Source organism: Tubulanus polymorphus, chromosome 5 (genome assembly GCF_964204645.1).
Source record: "Tubulanus polymorphus chromosome 5, tnTubPoly1.2, whole genome shotgun sequence".
In the NCBI taxonomy this organism is placed as follows: domain Eukaryota; kingdom Metazoa; phylum Nemertea; class Palaeonemertea; order Tubulaniformes; family Tubulanidae; genus Tubulanus; species Tubulanus polymorphus.
The window spans coordinates 11,516,567-11,532,019 of NC_134029.1; the positions used below are offsets into that span (position 1 = coordinate 11,516,567).

General features: G+C 36.8%; 1 protein-coding gene across 3 annotated transcripts in view; it reads right to left on the minus strand.

Moving 5' to 3' along the window:
• LOC141906474 (allene oxide synthase-lipoxygenase protein-like) overlaps nt 1-15,453 on the minus strand; it is a 63,135-nt gene that overhangs the window by 45,482 nt on the left and 2,200 nt on the right. For all 3 annotated transcript variants that reach the window (XR_012619341.1, XM_074795779.1, XM_074795780.1), the window contains exons 2-8: nt 10,629-10,673; nt 8,630-8,767; nt 8,086-8,183; nt 7,184-7,316; nt 6,668-6,763; nt 6,203-6,299; nt 2,628-2,745 (exon numbers count right to left, since the gene is read on the minus strand). Coding sequence is in view for 2 of the 3 variants with exons in the window: in XM_074795779.1 (XP_074651880.1) it covers nt 2,628-2,745; nt 6,203-6,299; nt 6,668-6,763; nt 7,184-7,316; nt 8,086-8,183; nt 8,630-8,767; nt 10,629-10,673 (725 nt within the window). In the remaining variant the exon portion in view is untranslated. The remainder of the gene's footprint in view (nt 1-2,627; nt 2,746-6,202; nt 6,300-6,667; nt 6,764-7,183; nt 7,317-8,085; nt 8,184-8,629; nt 8,768-10,628; nt 10,674-15,453) is intronic.

Below are 15,453 nucleotides of genomic sequence, written 5' to 3' on the forward strand. Positions count from 1 at the left end.
ATTACATCAAAACACTGCAGTGCGGTGTACTAGCAAAATCCATCACTGATTCGTACACCGCACTGCAGTGTAGACGCACTGAAAGGGTTAAGGGTTCATATGGGTATATTTGAAACTTCATAAAATAGTTACCAAGGTATCTGACACAGAAAATTTATATAGCATGTTGTTGATAACTTTTTGGCCAACAATGTAGACATAAATAATTTGGATATAAGTGAAGATGGCCGCCATGAAAACTAGGGGTCCAGGGACACCATGCCCACTTGGGGAGTGGTTTCAAATGCTCAACAATCTAACAATTTCAATTTTCAACGCCCCCTGGTGACCATTTACAAAAACCAACGACCTTGAAACTCACCACAATCATAGAACATGTCAGCAGCTACGATTTTGTAATTGATTGTGATAACAAAATATGCCTTGTTACCAATTTAATATGGAAATACTAAGTCATTCTACTATTCAATGCCCCCTGGTGACCATATTCAAAACCCATTGACCTCGAAACTCACCACAATCATAGAACATGTCATGAACTACAACTTTGCAATTGATCATGGTAACAAAATATGCCTAGGTACCAATATAATAAGGAAATACTAAGTTATTCTACTATTCAACGCCCCCTGGTGACCATATAGAAAAACTAATGTCCTTAAAACTCGCAACAATCATAGATGATGTCATGAGCTACAACTTTCCAATTGATTGTGGTTACAAAATATGCATAGGTACGAATATAATATAGAAATACTAAGATATTGTATTATTCAACGCCCCCTGGTGGCCATATACGAAATCCAATTACCTTGAAACTCACCACAATCATAGAGCACGTTATGAGCTACAACTTTCTAATTGATTGTGGTAGCAAAATACGCTTAGGTATCAATATAATGTGGAAAAACTTTTTCCCACTTACGAATGAGTACTGGTGACACAAAGATGGCCGCCAATTGCGTCATAATTGGCTGATGAAAAATACCTGTCTCAGGTATAAAACATCCTTTTCCAAAGAATACCCATCACAAATTGCAATGAGAAATGGCAAACCAGTAGGAAGCTACAGGACTCAGAATTCGGGCCAAAATTAACATTTTTGGGCAATAAAAAGGTCATAGGAAGGCCATCTTGAGTCCGACCAACCCAATTTTTGTTATGTTGATGGGCCCTGGGGGGATTCACATATATTCGAAAGATCAAGGTAATTAACGTTACCTTGAAGTGTCTTCAAAACTTCCCAAAATAACTGGATTCCGTCTACGGACGGACGGACGCTACGACGGACGGACGGACGACGGACGAAAAGTGAACGCAATAGCCCGCTGGGACTAAAGTCCCAAGTGGGCTAAAAATTCACGAAAGTTTCAGATAAACTGCTCTGCCTCCCAGCAAAATGCACTGATCTATTCAATTCCAACTGAAATTGTATGCCATATATCCTTACTTTATGTATTAAAAATTTCAAAGCAATAGAACTAAAAATTTATTTTTCCACTCATTTACAAACATCTCCACCGATACGTCGGAAGGCCGGATGTAAGGGGTTTCATTGGGGTATAATTTCAGGCCTCAGAAAACTGTTACCTGTGTATTTGACACTGATACATTGTATACCATGGTGTTGATAACCATTGGGCTTACAAATAAGACAAATTATTTGGATATATGTGGCCTTGAGGATGGACAGTTTTTGGTTCTTCATTATTGTTATTGGTGTCCATTGCCATGACAACCGTATCAACAGGGTCTAAAAAATTTGTCACTGATTTCATTTTCATCATCAAAATCATTGCCGGCACTATAAACCTATTTTCTGACTAAGTCTCATTATCTGAATTGCTGCTGTCATATTCGTTGTCACTCACAATTCTTTTACTACCAAATTCCAAGTCACCAGCATCACTGTCAGCATCATATACGAGTTGCTGAACCGTTTCATCCAGCCAAATTGTTTTCTCCTGGCTGTTGCCATCTTGGATTTTATGCAGATGGCAGCACCCGCTGATACTGATAGATATGCCCTTCTAGTAGAAGGGTTAAGTGATACCATATCACATACGGTACGGGTATGCTAGCTTGCCAATTTGTACTGTATGCCATATGGTAGTGGTATTGTAAGGGTTAAAGAAATTTGATCATTTTAATTTTGAGCCAGTGACCGAATGCTTCACTAATGACTTTTCAAATAAGTACAGATTTTCCACGTAAAATCTTGGAAATATAATGGAAGAAATAAGTGTGAAAACTGTATTGGGTGGAATTCAAATGATGGGAGAAAACTTACTTTTTGCAATTAATTAAGATGGAAATATCAAGAAAAAATATTTTTTTTTCTTAATTAAATCTGATGAAAGCACAACTTTTTTCAACCAGATGTTTTTGGTGGGATTTCAGAGGGGATCCATGGTCCAAGTCAATTGACATCATCTTCATGAAAATCATATTTCCGGAAATCTTCCCGATATTTTTTCTGAGTTACAGAAATATTCCCAAAATAACTGGATTCCGTGTACGGACGAATGGATGAAAAGTTAACGCAATAGCTGCTGAGACCTCAGTCCAAAGTGGGCTAAAAATCTTGTTTATAGTCAGGTAGAGATAAGCAAATTACTTAGACTTACGAGTTTATTGCAATCAGGTAAAGGAAATGAGGAGCAAGTAGTTTGAATATCGGGTGAGATGGTGAAATCTGCCTGTGTGTACTAATACTAATACCTTCCATCAGTAAGTGCGTTAAACCTAGAAAACATACCAGATGATCATAGTTGATTTTGGATTGACAGATCAACAGAAAAATCAGATTTTTTACCTACATTTTGCCAGCAGCTGGACGAAAACCAAAAAAATTGATGATTGAAAGACTTTCACTAAGATTTAACAGACTGATTCCAGTTAAAAGACCAGCTGAATACTATGAATAAACCCAGAGTCTTTTTACAGTAATCTTCTTTCCCAAAAGTTGCTTTGAATCAAACTAGGGGTCCAGGGACACCATGCCCACTTAGAAAAATCTCAATATTCAATGCTCGCTGAACACCAAAAGAAACCAATGACCTTGAAACTGACCACTATCATAGAACAAGTCACAAGCTACAATTTTGAAATCGATTGTGGTTACAAAATATCCATAGATACCTATATAAATAGGCTAAATTGTACATAATTCAATATTCAACACCCCCTGTTGGCGAGAACAAAAACAAGGTAACCCGAACTCCACGTGAGATGAATCCTAAGACAGTTATTGAATATTCATTCTCGAGAGACTTAATAATGTTCTTATTTTAGTTTATTTCAATGTCACAATCTGTAAATAAAATCTGTCTAATAAAATCCGTGGCTGACGATGTAGTATAGAAAGTATAAGTTCTGAAGAGAAACTAAGCCTCGTTTGGACGTTATTTTGTACCAAAGGAAGAAAGTTTCATATGCGATAACAAAATGGACTTCGCTAAAGCGAAAGTCCATAAAAATATACAAAAATACAAAATATACAGGTATCAATATAAACAGACAAATTATAAATCATTCAATATTTAACTCCTCCTGGTGGCAAGAACAAAGAATAAGGTGATTCCAATTACATGTGAGGAGATGTACCTTATCTTAAGTCCAACCGCTCCAATTTTTCTCATGCCCTTGAGAATTGGGGGATAAAAATATATACAAAGTATCAAAGTAATTGATCAAAGCATCTTGAAAATTTCCCTCGAAAACTTGAAAAATTTTGGCCAACAATGGCTGCCAGTCGGCCATCTTGATTCTGAACGAGCCAGTTTTTGGGTTGAAGATATGATTAGGGTAGATACATATTTAAACCAAACATCAAGACGTTACATTGAAGCGTCTTCAAAACTTCCCAAAATAACTGGATTCTGTCTACAGACGAACGGACGGACAGACAAAAAGTGAACGCAATAGCCCGCTGGGACTTAAGTCATGTGATGAAAGATTTGATGAGGTGGACCACCAAAATCGTGTCCTTTTGGGCCCCGAAATTCATCAAACCTTAGTTGGATTTGAAGTGAGTGCTCAGATGTGTCATGTTCAAACTGGAAATATTTGAGAAATTAAAATAGGAGGAATTTGATTTCTGTTCGGTATTTCGTGGACGAAAAAGTGCCGGGCGGATTCGGGCGGCTTGAGGAGTAATAGGCAGGGCAGTATACGGGCGACTTGAGTGCTAATGGGTTAAAACTGATATTTTAGCGTAAATTCAGCTCATTACGATTTGGAGAATGGATAATGCTATAAATGAATAATTTGAATGAATTATATGGTCAGTTGCACAGTCAAAGGACCTTAGCTCTGGAAACCATGTCATTTAAATTCGCTCCATTTGTATGATCAGCTTATGGCTGGCCTAAAAATGTGTCAAGTATTGATATCCGTAAACTATAATAGCTGCCAGTTGGTCATCTTGTTTCCGACTGGGCCAGTTTTTGGGCTCAAGATGTGTCTAGGGTAGATACGTGTAAAAACGAAATAGACGATCCCTTGAAGGGTTTTCAAAACTTCCCAAAATAACTGCATTCCATCTACTGATGAACGGACGACGGACGAAAGTGAATGCAATAGCCTGCTTGGACTATAGTCAAACTATAGTCAAGCTAAACTAGGGGTCCAGGGACACCATGCCCACTTGGGAAGTGGTTTCAAATGCTCAACAATCTAACAATTTCAATATTCAACGCCCTCTGGTGACCATCTACAAAAACCAATGACCTTGAAACTCACCACAATCATAAAACATGTCAGCGGCTACGATTTTGTAATCGATTGTGATAACCAAATATGCCTCGTTACCAATTTAATACGGAAATACTAAGTTATTCTACTATTCAACGCCCCCTGGTGACCATATTCAAAACCCAATAACCTTGTAACTCACAATAATCATAGAAATTGTCATGAACTACAAATTTGCAATTGATCATGGTAACAAAATATGCCTAGGTACCAATCTAATAAGGAAATACTAAGCTATTCTACTATTCAACACCCCCTGGTGACTTTATGGAATAACTAATGTACTTAAAAACTCACCACAATCATAGACGGTGTCATGAACTACAACTTTGCAATTGACCATATGCAAAACCCAATGACCTTAAAACTCACCACAATTGTAGTACATGTCATGAAATACAACTTTGCAATTGATCATGGTAACAAAATATGCCTAGGTACCAATCTAATAAGGAAATACTACATTATTCTATTATTCAACGCCCCCTGGTGGCCTCATACAAAAACAAATGACCTTGAAACTCACCAAAATCATAGAACACGTTATGGGCTACTACTTTCCAATTGATTGTAGTAACACAATATGCTTAGGTCCAAAGTGGGCTAAAAAGTTAAAACTTAGGCCATCCCAAAATGATTGTCTGTTTGCCATAACACGGACTCAAGTTTCAGGATGAGTTAGTAGGTAGGTAGAAATATTTTTTTTGCAAAATTTTAGGGCAAAAAACAAATTTATCACCTTTTTTGTATGGAAACAATATAAAAAATAAAATTCATTTCAATGAATCCCAAAAAAGTTTCCACTCGGTACCTTTGAAGTCGGGTCGGTCGGGTAACGACAAACATACCATTATTTTGGGATGGCCTTATGTATATCTTCTACTTTGTATACCAGTCTTAAGATAAATAACAGATACTGATACATAGATATTTCAAGATTTTATAATCAAAGAATATAAAAGTGGATCAGAAGATGCATCAATGCAGAGGTCATGGTCATGCTCCTACGGCAGATTCAAACCTGATGGCATCGCTACACTCAGCCATAGCACGAAACCCTGCCACACTAGACCAGGTGTGCTGGTTTACGGCGCGAAAACTTGTGGCACCAATCAGATTGCTTGTTGTTTAATTGCAGAGGCAAATTTCACGCAAGAACTATAAAGGGGAAAACCCGGGCTAAAATAACACGGGATAGCTGGTTGGCTCATATTGATATCGATTAGGCCTAAGCTGCGCATGTAGCTGTATGTAGCTGTATTCGAATCCCTGCCGGGGAGGATGCAAATGGTTCTACTGAGAAGTGAAGACTTAATGCTAGATTCAAAGTGATTATCCAATATGTATATTCAGTCTGAAGCTTCTTCTAAGTATTCCTGAAATGAATTAGAATCCAGTACATGTGAAAACAGACTGCATACAAAATGATGGAAAAGATCATTATTACCAAGATGTGTGAGACATTGGTGGTAAGTAGCATCGGCGTTGTTGTACCATATTTTAGCAAGGAGCCAAACATACGGTTGATCAGTCGGAAAAAATACCTTCAAAACAATGAATGGTGACATTTAATTTCAACATTTATTTTTCCCTTACGGGCATCAGATTTATCAGGTTTATGAAATCTTTTTTCAGGCAGCTCCAGAATGTTTAAAAATGCCTATTTGGAGAGAACGTGATGTCAAAGCATCTAGTATTGAACCCTCCCTTTGGGTTTCTGGCAATGGTTTTGGCTCATTTCTCATTTTTTCATATTTACTCCTGTTTAAGTTCACATATTATTTTAGACTAACATTGGTGGTTTCAAATGATCTAAAATATTTCTATATTTTCGAGAAGTTATTCAATTTTAAATATTGGGACTTTGATGTTGAATACATTAATCACATTTTTAGTCATATGTACTACTTACAGGGTTATCTGGTCCTGGCTTCTGAAATAATTGAATAGCTATCGGGCGCAAAGTTTTATCACCCGCAACAAAAAATAATGCTATCGGTGCACAGAGCTGAAAAATATAAAATAAGACTCTGTAAGTATCAGGTGAATAATGGACAATTTTTTACCGGGGAGGGATTTTAACTTGTTACCTACCCTCGTACATCATCAAATTGATAAACAAAATATATTATGCAATCACTTTAACTGCTTAAGTTTATCTATAATAGGGCCTATTGCCTATGCTGTGAAGTATTCCGTGAACTCTTTAACACTTTGATTGTTCTTTGATCTTTTAATCATTAGATGCACCTTTATGCCTAGTTATTCCATCACAGACATTTTCTTCAGTCAATGCCCTTTGGATTCCAATCCAAAGTACCTCGGGGTCTGAGGTCAAAGGGACATTCCAGCTTGAGAATAAACAGATGTATTCAGGGCTAATCAGATGCCATTTTCTATTGAAAAAGAACTTTTTAATACAACTTACAGCTCTATTTTCTGGGCACTTGATTCCTTCCAATATTTTTAAGTCAACAATGAATAAACGTTTAGCTGCAACAATTTGCTGAAAGGACCAACCATCAAGGAACGGTTTTAATGTTTCTTCATCCACTGCTAACCTAGAAAATAAATGTGCATCATCTATCCTAATAGTAATCACTATTTTTTTTATCAATACATTGAAAAGATAATAAGATTAGTGCAACAATGTCATTTTTCTACAAATATCGTAGACTAAACCCCTATCAAGAATAACTTAAGTAAGGGTGGATCCCAATTTTCCGCACAAGAATCGAACAACAATAAAACATTTCAGCTTCATATGTACCGTAAAAACCGGCATATAAGTCTACGCGGCGTATAACCCTACCAACCCTACCCCCTCCTCATCATTTTCTCAACGGATCTACATCAATCTCAAGAATGATAAAAATTTTAAAAGATCTTCATCATGATGATTTGGCAAAAACTCTGGGTCCACTTGTGGGAATACTTGACAATATAACCATTTCAATTTTCAACACCCCTTGGTGAATAATTGATAGGTTTACTGGATTCCATCTACGGACAGTGAATGGACGAAAAGTAAACGAGATAGCCCACTTAAGGACCATAGTCCAAGCGGGCAATTTCGGGAAATGGCCGATATCCCGATCAGCCAACTTTTGGGTTCCTAAGGGTAGATACATGGCAAAGCAAGACAATTCAAGCATGTTGAAACCGCCCAAAAGAATTTCATGCCATCTATCTATATCCATATATCGATGAAACGTGATTGCAACAGTGCCCTAAAGAGCATTGGGGCCCTATGAGAAATTTTCCCTTTCAAAAGGGCAGGGAAGTGTGAAAGTACCATGTATTTTAGAACGCTACCCAAAGCATACTTACTTGTCAGGTATTTCAAGGCATAGTTGAATAAGCACAGGGTTACAGCCACACAGACGCTGAGCACCAAATCTTGTATCATTACTCCATAAATGTACACCCTAAAAATGATGTTTTCTCATTTGAAATTTTTTTCTCACATAAAAATCTGTTGTCCCAGACCACAAAGCCTAAAACGGCAACCACACACAAGGTATAAAGCACACTTATCCCTGATTACAATTCTGAGAGCAAATGTTCACATGTTGTAAGCTGTTCAAGCACATAGGCCTAGTTCAAACATTATGTGTGTACTAAAGTTGATCAAGGAATTCCCATAAGAGCAATGAAATATTACACCTAAAATTGGTATCAGAGTCTAAGTAAAAACCCAAAACTCAAAGGAAAACTTAAAATTCATATAGACATAGTTAACATTTCGACTAAAGGCCTTATTCCTATGAGTCATTTTCATTTCAAATATTTTTTTATGGTCTCAGTTGCATATGGAATAAAGCATCGTAGGCCTTTGCACAATTCAAGAATTCCTTTGTTGACAATATAAGACCTTTGGTTCTTCCATTTTGATGCCTGATTTATATACGTTTCTCAGATCGTCCAGAGTGTCCCATTTTTCAGATGAGGTTGATATTTCAATCATTGTTTTCTCAGCTAGCAGACGTATTTTTGTTCCAACGATATCCCACTTGAAGAAAAAAGATAAAATTGAATTCGTCGCATTATAAAATATCAGGTCTTTCACTTTAATTACTCATCCCTTAGCATATCAAGGTCATCCATCCGATTTGAGAAAAGCTATTTTCCCGGACTTTGCATAATGATATTTTTTGTCAATGATATTTTCTGTAGTGCAAATAAAACTATTCCTCCCAAAAACCAAATCAACAAAAGATTTCACAGAAATCGATCTTGAAATACAATTTTAGATCTTAAAATAAACCCCGTAAGTAAAACGGTAGACAATACCGCGGGTTCACGTGGACACCTGCTGATCTCTGAGGCTAAGCCAATGATAGAGGAGTCTTTGCTTTCTGATTGGCTTTTTAAAACAGATATTTTTGTGTTCAGATTCTCACAAAAAAGCTCATATAAATTTTAACGAGGCCCTTTTTCAAAATTCAGCTTCATGGGGTTTGGAGAATGGATAATGCTCTAATGAATGATTTGTATGAATAAATGCTCAGTTGCAGTCAAAGAGCCTTTGCTCTGGAAAACCATGTCATTTAAATTTGCTCCATTTGTATAGTAATAGGCTCAGCCTACGGCTGGTCTAAAAATGTTCTTTTTGATATCTTCAATCTTAGATTTGTAAAAGTTAGTTTTTTTCATTTCTCCCATCATTTGAACACAATTTTCACTCCTGTCATATTTTTTGTAGTCCTTTGAGGTTTTATATGGAAAATACTCTATTTTTATCTTTATTTTTTTCTGTTCTCTTCCATTTTAAAATGCCTTTCTTTTTCCCTTCACACTCCCACTTTTTCTTGAAGAAATCGGTACTCCAAGTAATTAAAAGAAAGGCCTCAGTGTTGTGGGATGGAAATACCAACAACTCATGAAAAGGTAGTTCTTTCAAGTATTTCATGAATCAGAGACTAATAATACTGTCAAACAGGATTTCCTTCTCATGTGAACTTCAGAGGTATTTGAAGCAGTTGGGTGGGTCTCCCTTTTTCAAGCAAGCCAACAATTCAAAGCTTTCATTTGACATAATCATCTAGTAAACATTTTCCACATTGAAGAACTACTCAAACACTTGAAAAGTGGCTACTACAGCTAATCATCTGTATACTTGAGGGATAAAGATACAATACAAGATATTAAAAGAACTATAGGAACTAGAAAGAATCTTGCTATATGGTCGGGTTAGCAATTTCAGTTCAATCAAAGATATCCAAATACATTCAACTTTCAAAGAAATTCAAATGAATTCAACTTGCAGATATCTAAACCTAGATCAGTTAGAACTTAGTTGTAAGACAGTTCAAATTTAAAGATAGTTCTAATACTGAAAACCGGGCCTGGGCCACTGATCTCACGGAAGTGGTAGATGATTCTCGTGCTCAAATGTACTCTTATAAGCCTAGTTACTGCATTGAGTACAAGCTGATCAACCCGCTTAGAATGTCAGCAAGCAATGCACCTAGAACTGCGCCGTATGGGTGCCCGCACTAATCACATAGACCCTGATAGGGCATCATCGACCGTAAGAAAGGCCGATTGCCACAGCGATATCGGGATAAGGGATATCCCGATATGACATCAGGCGGGAAAATAGTTATTGTCATACAGAATTTTTTCTATCAGAATTAAATTCATTCTTTCTTTCAACAAACTCAAGAAAGCACAACAAATTTCAAACTGACAGAGTAACAAAGCTATCTTGTGTCAAATATCAGAGAAAACTGGGAAAATCACTATCTATAAGTCGAAATCACTATAACATCATAGTCAGCGTTAATATGCAACCCAACCACACTAAAATGAACCAGTGAATTCTTTTATAAAGGCCTACAATTATCTATAGGCCAAAATTTGAGCCTTACTTTATATTCATTCGAGAATTTTTCATCATCGGGCATATTTTCAATCTGAAATAGAAATACATCAAAGTCACGTTTTAAAGTCACCATCGCACACATTTTCACACTAGACCGGGTCAGGTGCATGCGCAGAGAAAACTTGCGGCACCAACCAGATTACTTGTTGTATAATTGCTGAGGAAAAACTATAATTGATAGTTGAAAGTTATAGTAGTTAGTTATAATTGAAACTATATTCAGAAAATAAATTTCAGAACTATAAATGGGCAAACCCAGGCTAAAATAGAACGGGATATATATATATCTGATTGGCTAATAATGACATCTTCTAAGCTGTGCGTGTACCCACGCACTCAGTCTAATGTGGCAGGGTTTCGTACCGTGGAAATATCAATGCCATCAGGTTCGAATCCCTGCCGGGGGAGGATGGTGGCATGTACTTAACATTGACAGATGCTACTGTAACAAACCGCTGTACCAAGTATACAAAATTTTCTGACCCCAAAGTTTCCCCTGAAAACTTCAACCGAGGGTCCATGAACACTATGCCCACTCAGTGAATTACTTCTGAATTACAATCTGATAATTAACCCATTAGCATCCAAGCTGCCCATCTGCCTATTATACTCCTCAAGCTGCCCAAATCCGTCCTGACATTTTTTTCGTATGCTGCACAAAAATGGTTATAGTGGGAATTGAACCCAATAGCTTATGATTAAGTTTCACACCCAAATCCTCAGAATACCATACAGAAATCAACATCTTCCCATTTGAAATTCTCAAGTATTTGGAGTGTGAACATGCCAGATCTGAGTGCTCACTTCACATCCAAGTAAGTCTCGATGAATTTCAGGGGGCAAAAGGACATGATTTTGGTGACCCACCTTATCAAATCGTATATCATATGAAAGCAATCTAATACAAAATAACAGGAGCTTGCAAATACGTGTAAAGTTTATTTTAAAAATACACTGGGAATGAGCTATTCTGTATCGTGTTGAATTGGATTTTCCCACGATTTTTCTGAGAAGTAAGACGCTACCTAACTTAGTGAAATTCCTGAGTGCTAATCAATGGGTTAAATAGGTGCAAAGTCAATCTATGGCTCCTCATCGAGATCTTATGATGATAATGAATATTCAATATCCCCTGAGGAACAGAGTAATTCAAGAACTTGAAACTCACCATAATTATAGTTCATGAGCTAACATTCTGCAATTGATTGTGTTTACAAAATTTGCATAGCCACCAATATATGGAATTACCAGGTTATTCCTCAACTCCTGACAACATACTAGTATAAGTTGGAAAATTATGCCCGGCTCCTTAAATGTTAGACTAATAAACCTCGATAGGGATCATTCATTTATTATGTACGCATTAGGGGAGGGGGAGGGGTCAGTGCAATTGCGTACTGTAATGCTTAATGTATATGAAAAATTGGCCGATTTTGCGTACATGGGGGGTTGGAAAATTCAAATTTTATGCGAACGTAATAAATGAATGATTCCATAGACCTTTTCAATTAAAATTCAAGCAATTTTTCCTCCCTCCCATGAAATAATCTCTTTTTCAACATGCCCCTCAGCAACATTTCCTCCCAGAAGCCTGGAGAATGTCTAACCCTTTCTCGACATTCCCTTCTATTCCTGTATCCATACTATGCTTTACAATAAAAAGTTTTTTTTAGAAATTTGTTCACCCTGTACTGAGTGGCTGGTTTGCAATGCTCTGGATACAAATGGCTCAGTGAAATTCGGGTGCAAATTGGGTCAAACACCCCATACAACACTGCAGTAACAGATAACACAGTACACGCGCATGTAAACGCCATGTCTACTGATATTTTGGGGATTAAAATTTGGGTGAAATTAGACCCTGGATATATTCTAAACCCCTTGGTGAACATACAGTAACAAATTAACTTCGAATTCATAAAGCATGTCATGAGCAATAATTCTGCAAGTCACTGTAGAAACAAAATATTCCTTGGTCAAAGCATCTAGGTGAAAACTTCATAACTGTGGGAAAAGTGCTGATTTTGGTGAACAACATTGGCTGTGAAAAATGAACTTATGCCTAGTATTTGATATGCAAATAGGTTTCATTAAACTGCAGACGTTCAGGTAGACCTATACCGTATGGGTGTTCGAACTTCGCTGAATCACTGAATCGTTGAATTGCTGAAACGCTGAATCTTATGTTGATAATAATTTTTTTCATTTCACTGACTCTTTTCAGATAATTGAAAAATAAACAATGTATAATAAATGACAAATCATATAAATGACGGCATATTTGATGACAGTAACACTTTTAGAGCAAAATTAACGTTAGGAGTACCTTAACATTGAATTGAATTTGCGGTAAGCGGGGGAACGCCAGTTTACGCATCACAGCCTTATCATATGGCACGCAGGGCAACTCTGCCACATACCATTTAGTATACACACATACCAGTCCATTTATTAATGGAAGAGACCTGTTTTTTCGCAATATTTTGCTCACTATTTGAGGTACATACTTCATTGTGTGCTTTATAACCACAAAACTTTAAAAGTTTAACAATTTTAAAGTTTAAGGTTGACAGTCGCGATTGACACAGCAAAGCATGAGGACTGTGTTTAATAATAATAATAGATGGACACCAGGCGCCGAAGGACGTCCCTTTGATAAATGCGTAAGCGTATACGTCGATAATGCAAAAGGTCTTCTTAATAAAGTGTCTTCCTATGGTAGGCCTACCAATATATGGAAATACTATTGAATAAGTAATTGTAGGCCTACTATTCAACGTCTCCTGGTGACGTATAAACCAACAACCTTGAAACTCACCAATCAAAGAACATGTCAATTGCAATAATGCCACTAATGTTATCTTTGGTCTAGGGACGGATCCAGATGTTTCACCACCCCAGAGCGGTTTCTGAGTTCTGCTGAACTGGAAGGGCAACTATATCATAGTATATAACGGGGAATCTGGAGGCACTCCCCCAGAAAAGTTTGGTTTTTCAAGGCTCTGAGATGCAATCTTTATAAACACGTTTGGGGCATAAAATCTATCCTCCTAGAAGCTAACTATTTTCGTTTATTCGAATAGAGAATTTTTTATACTACTTCGAGAATACTTGCCCGGGATAAAATATTCATGTTAGTACAAGAGTCAAAATCAAAACTAGAAGAATAGAAGGGTAAACCTGAGAACCCCTCGATACTAGTGGAAGGCTGGATCTGCCCCTGACCACTCATTGATATATAAAGACATAGCAGAACTAATGTTTATTGTACAATCAATATACTCTCTCCCGGTTTTCATCTTTCGGAACTCGAGCATTTTTTGGTCAAAACCTTTATTCCTTTATTTTGGTCCATTTTTCATTACCACTTTCAGTATTTTTGGTTAAAAGTTCCGCTTTTATTAGTACTTTGTACCCGTTTTCAGTAACATTTTCTTTAGCAACATTTTCAGTATTTTAACATCTCAATCAGTATTTTCTAATTTTTACCTAAAGAATCATCAGTACTCAGTTCATTAGGTCAGCAGCATTTAATAAAACAAGAAACGAAATTCTTAATATGGACTTTCCTAAATTTACATGAGTGTATGTTTAACCCTTTCAGTGCGTCTACACCGCAGTGCGGTGTATAAATCAGTGATAGATTTTGCTAATACACCACACTGTGATGTATTGATGTAATTAATAATTAGTAATTAGCCTATCTCTCTTGAAAAATAGCAGCACCTGTCAAACATAGTGAAATACTAGTATCTAACGAAACACCCCGCCGCGGTGTAGACGCACTGCAATGGTATTCCCGTTATTCAACACACTAAGGGTGGAATTTCTAAAAATTTTCAAATTATCTCCAGCAATATAGGGTAGGCCTATTGATTAGTCAGCACTGAAAGGGTTAATCAAAATTAAACATTGGTACTCTAGATTAGAGGTTTATAAGCAGAACAAATGAAAAATAGTGAAAACTATTGGATTGAATTCAAATGATGGGAGAAGACTGACTTTTTACAGATAATTTCATCGAAAATAAGGATGGAAAATATTTTTTTGAAATGTCTTTTTTGGAATTATGAATGGAAACGCAAAGGCCTACCTATCTTCGGTATGAAGTTTTTGGAAGAATTTCGAAGAATCGGTGCTCAAAGCCTAAGATGTCACCCTTGATTGAATCCAGAAGTTTTCATGAAAATCCGTCTATTGATACCATCTCCATCACACAGAACTGCATGACGATTCATCATGAATATACATGGTAGCGGGTTTTCCCCACTGACTCTCCAGAAACTCTCCACGTTCATGGTGTGACGATTTCTATACACCGTGTACGAAGTATGTGAGACAATTTCTTTTCGTAAATTGAACAATTTTCAAGTTCCCAATTTTACTGCCCTTCTATAAAATTCACTGCTTTCACGGCCAGCCGCGACAAACCCTGGCAGTTGAATCATTTGCAGTTTCCAGGAAGACTTTAACTAGGCCACAAGCGAGGCGCGCTTTTCATATTCATGCAAAGATCAATACACCACACAGCAGCGAGTCAGTAACGAGCACGTGTGTGAAGCATGAATATACGTAAAAGGGCATGTGTTCTTTCGAAACGAAATGTAGTTCCAACAACAAATAAATAACTAAATTGATAAATAAGCAACGGATTCTGATGAAATTCAATAGGGTTAGAGCTTTTATTACTGCATTGCATGTTTTAAACGTTCCAAAGAGAAACTAAGCCTCGTTTGGAAGTTATTTTGTACCAAAGGAAGAAAGTTTCATATTCGATAACAAAATGGACTTGGCTAAAGCAAAAGTCCATA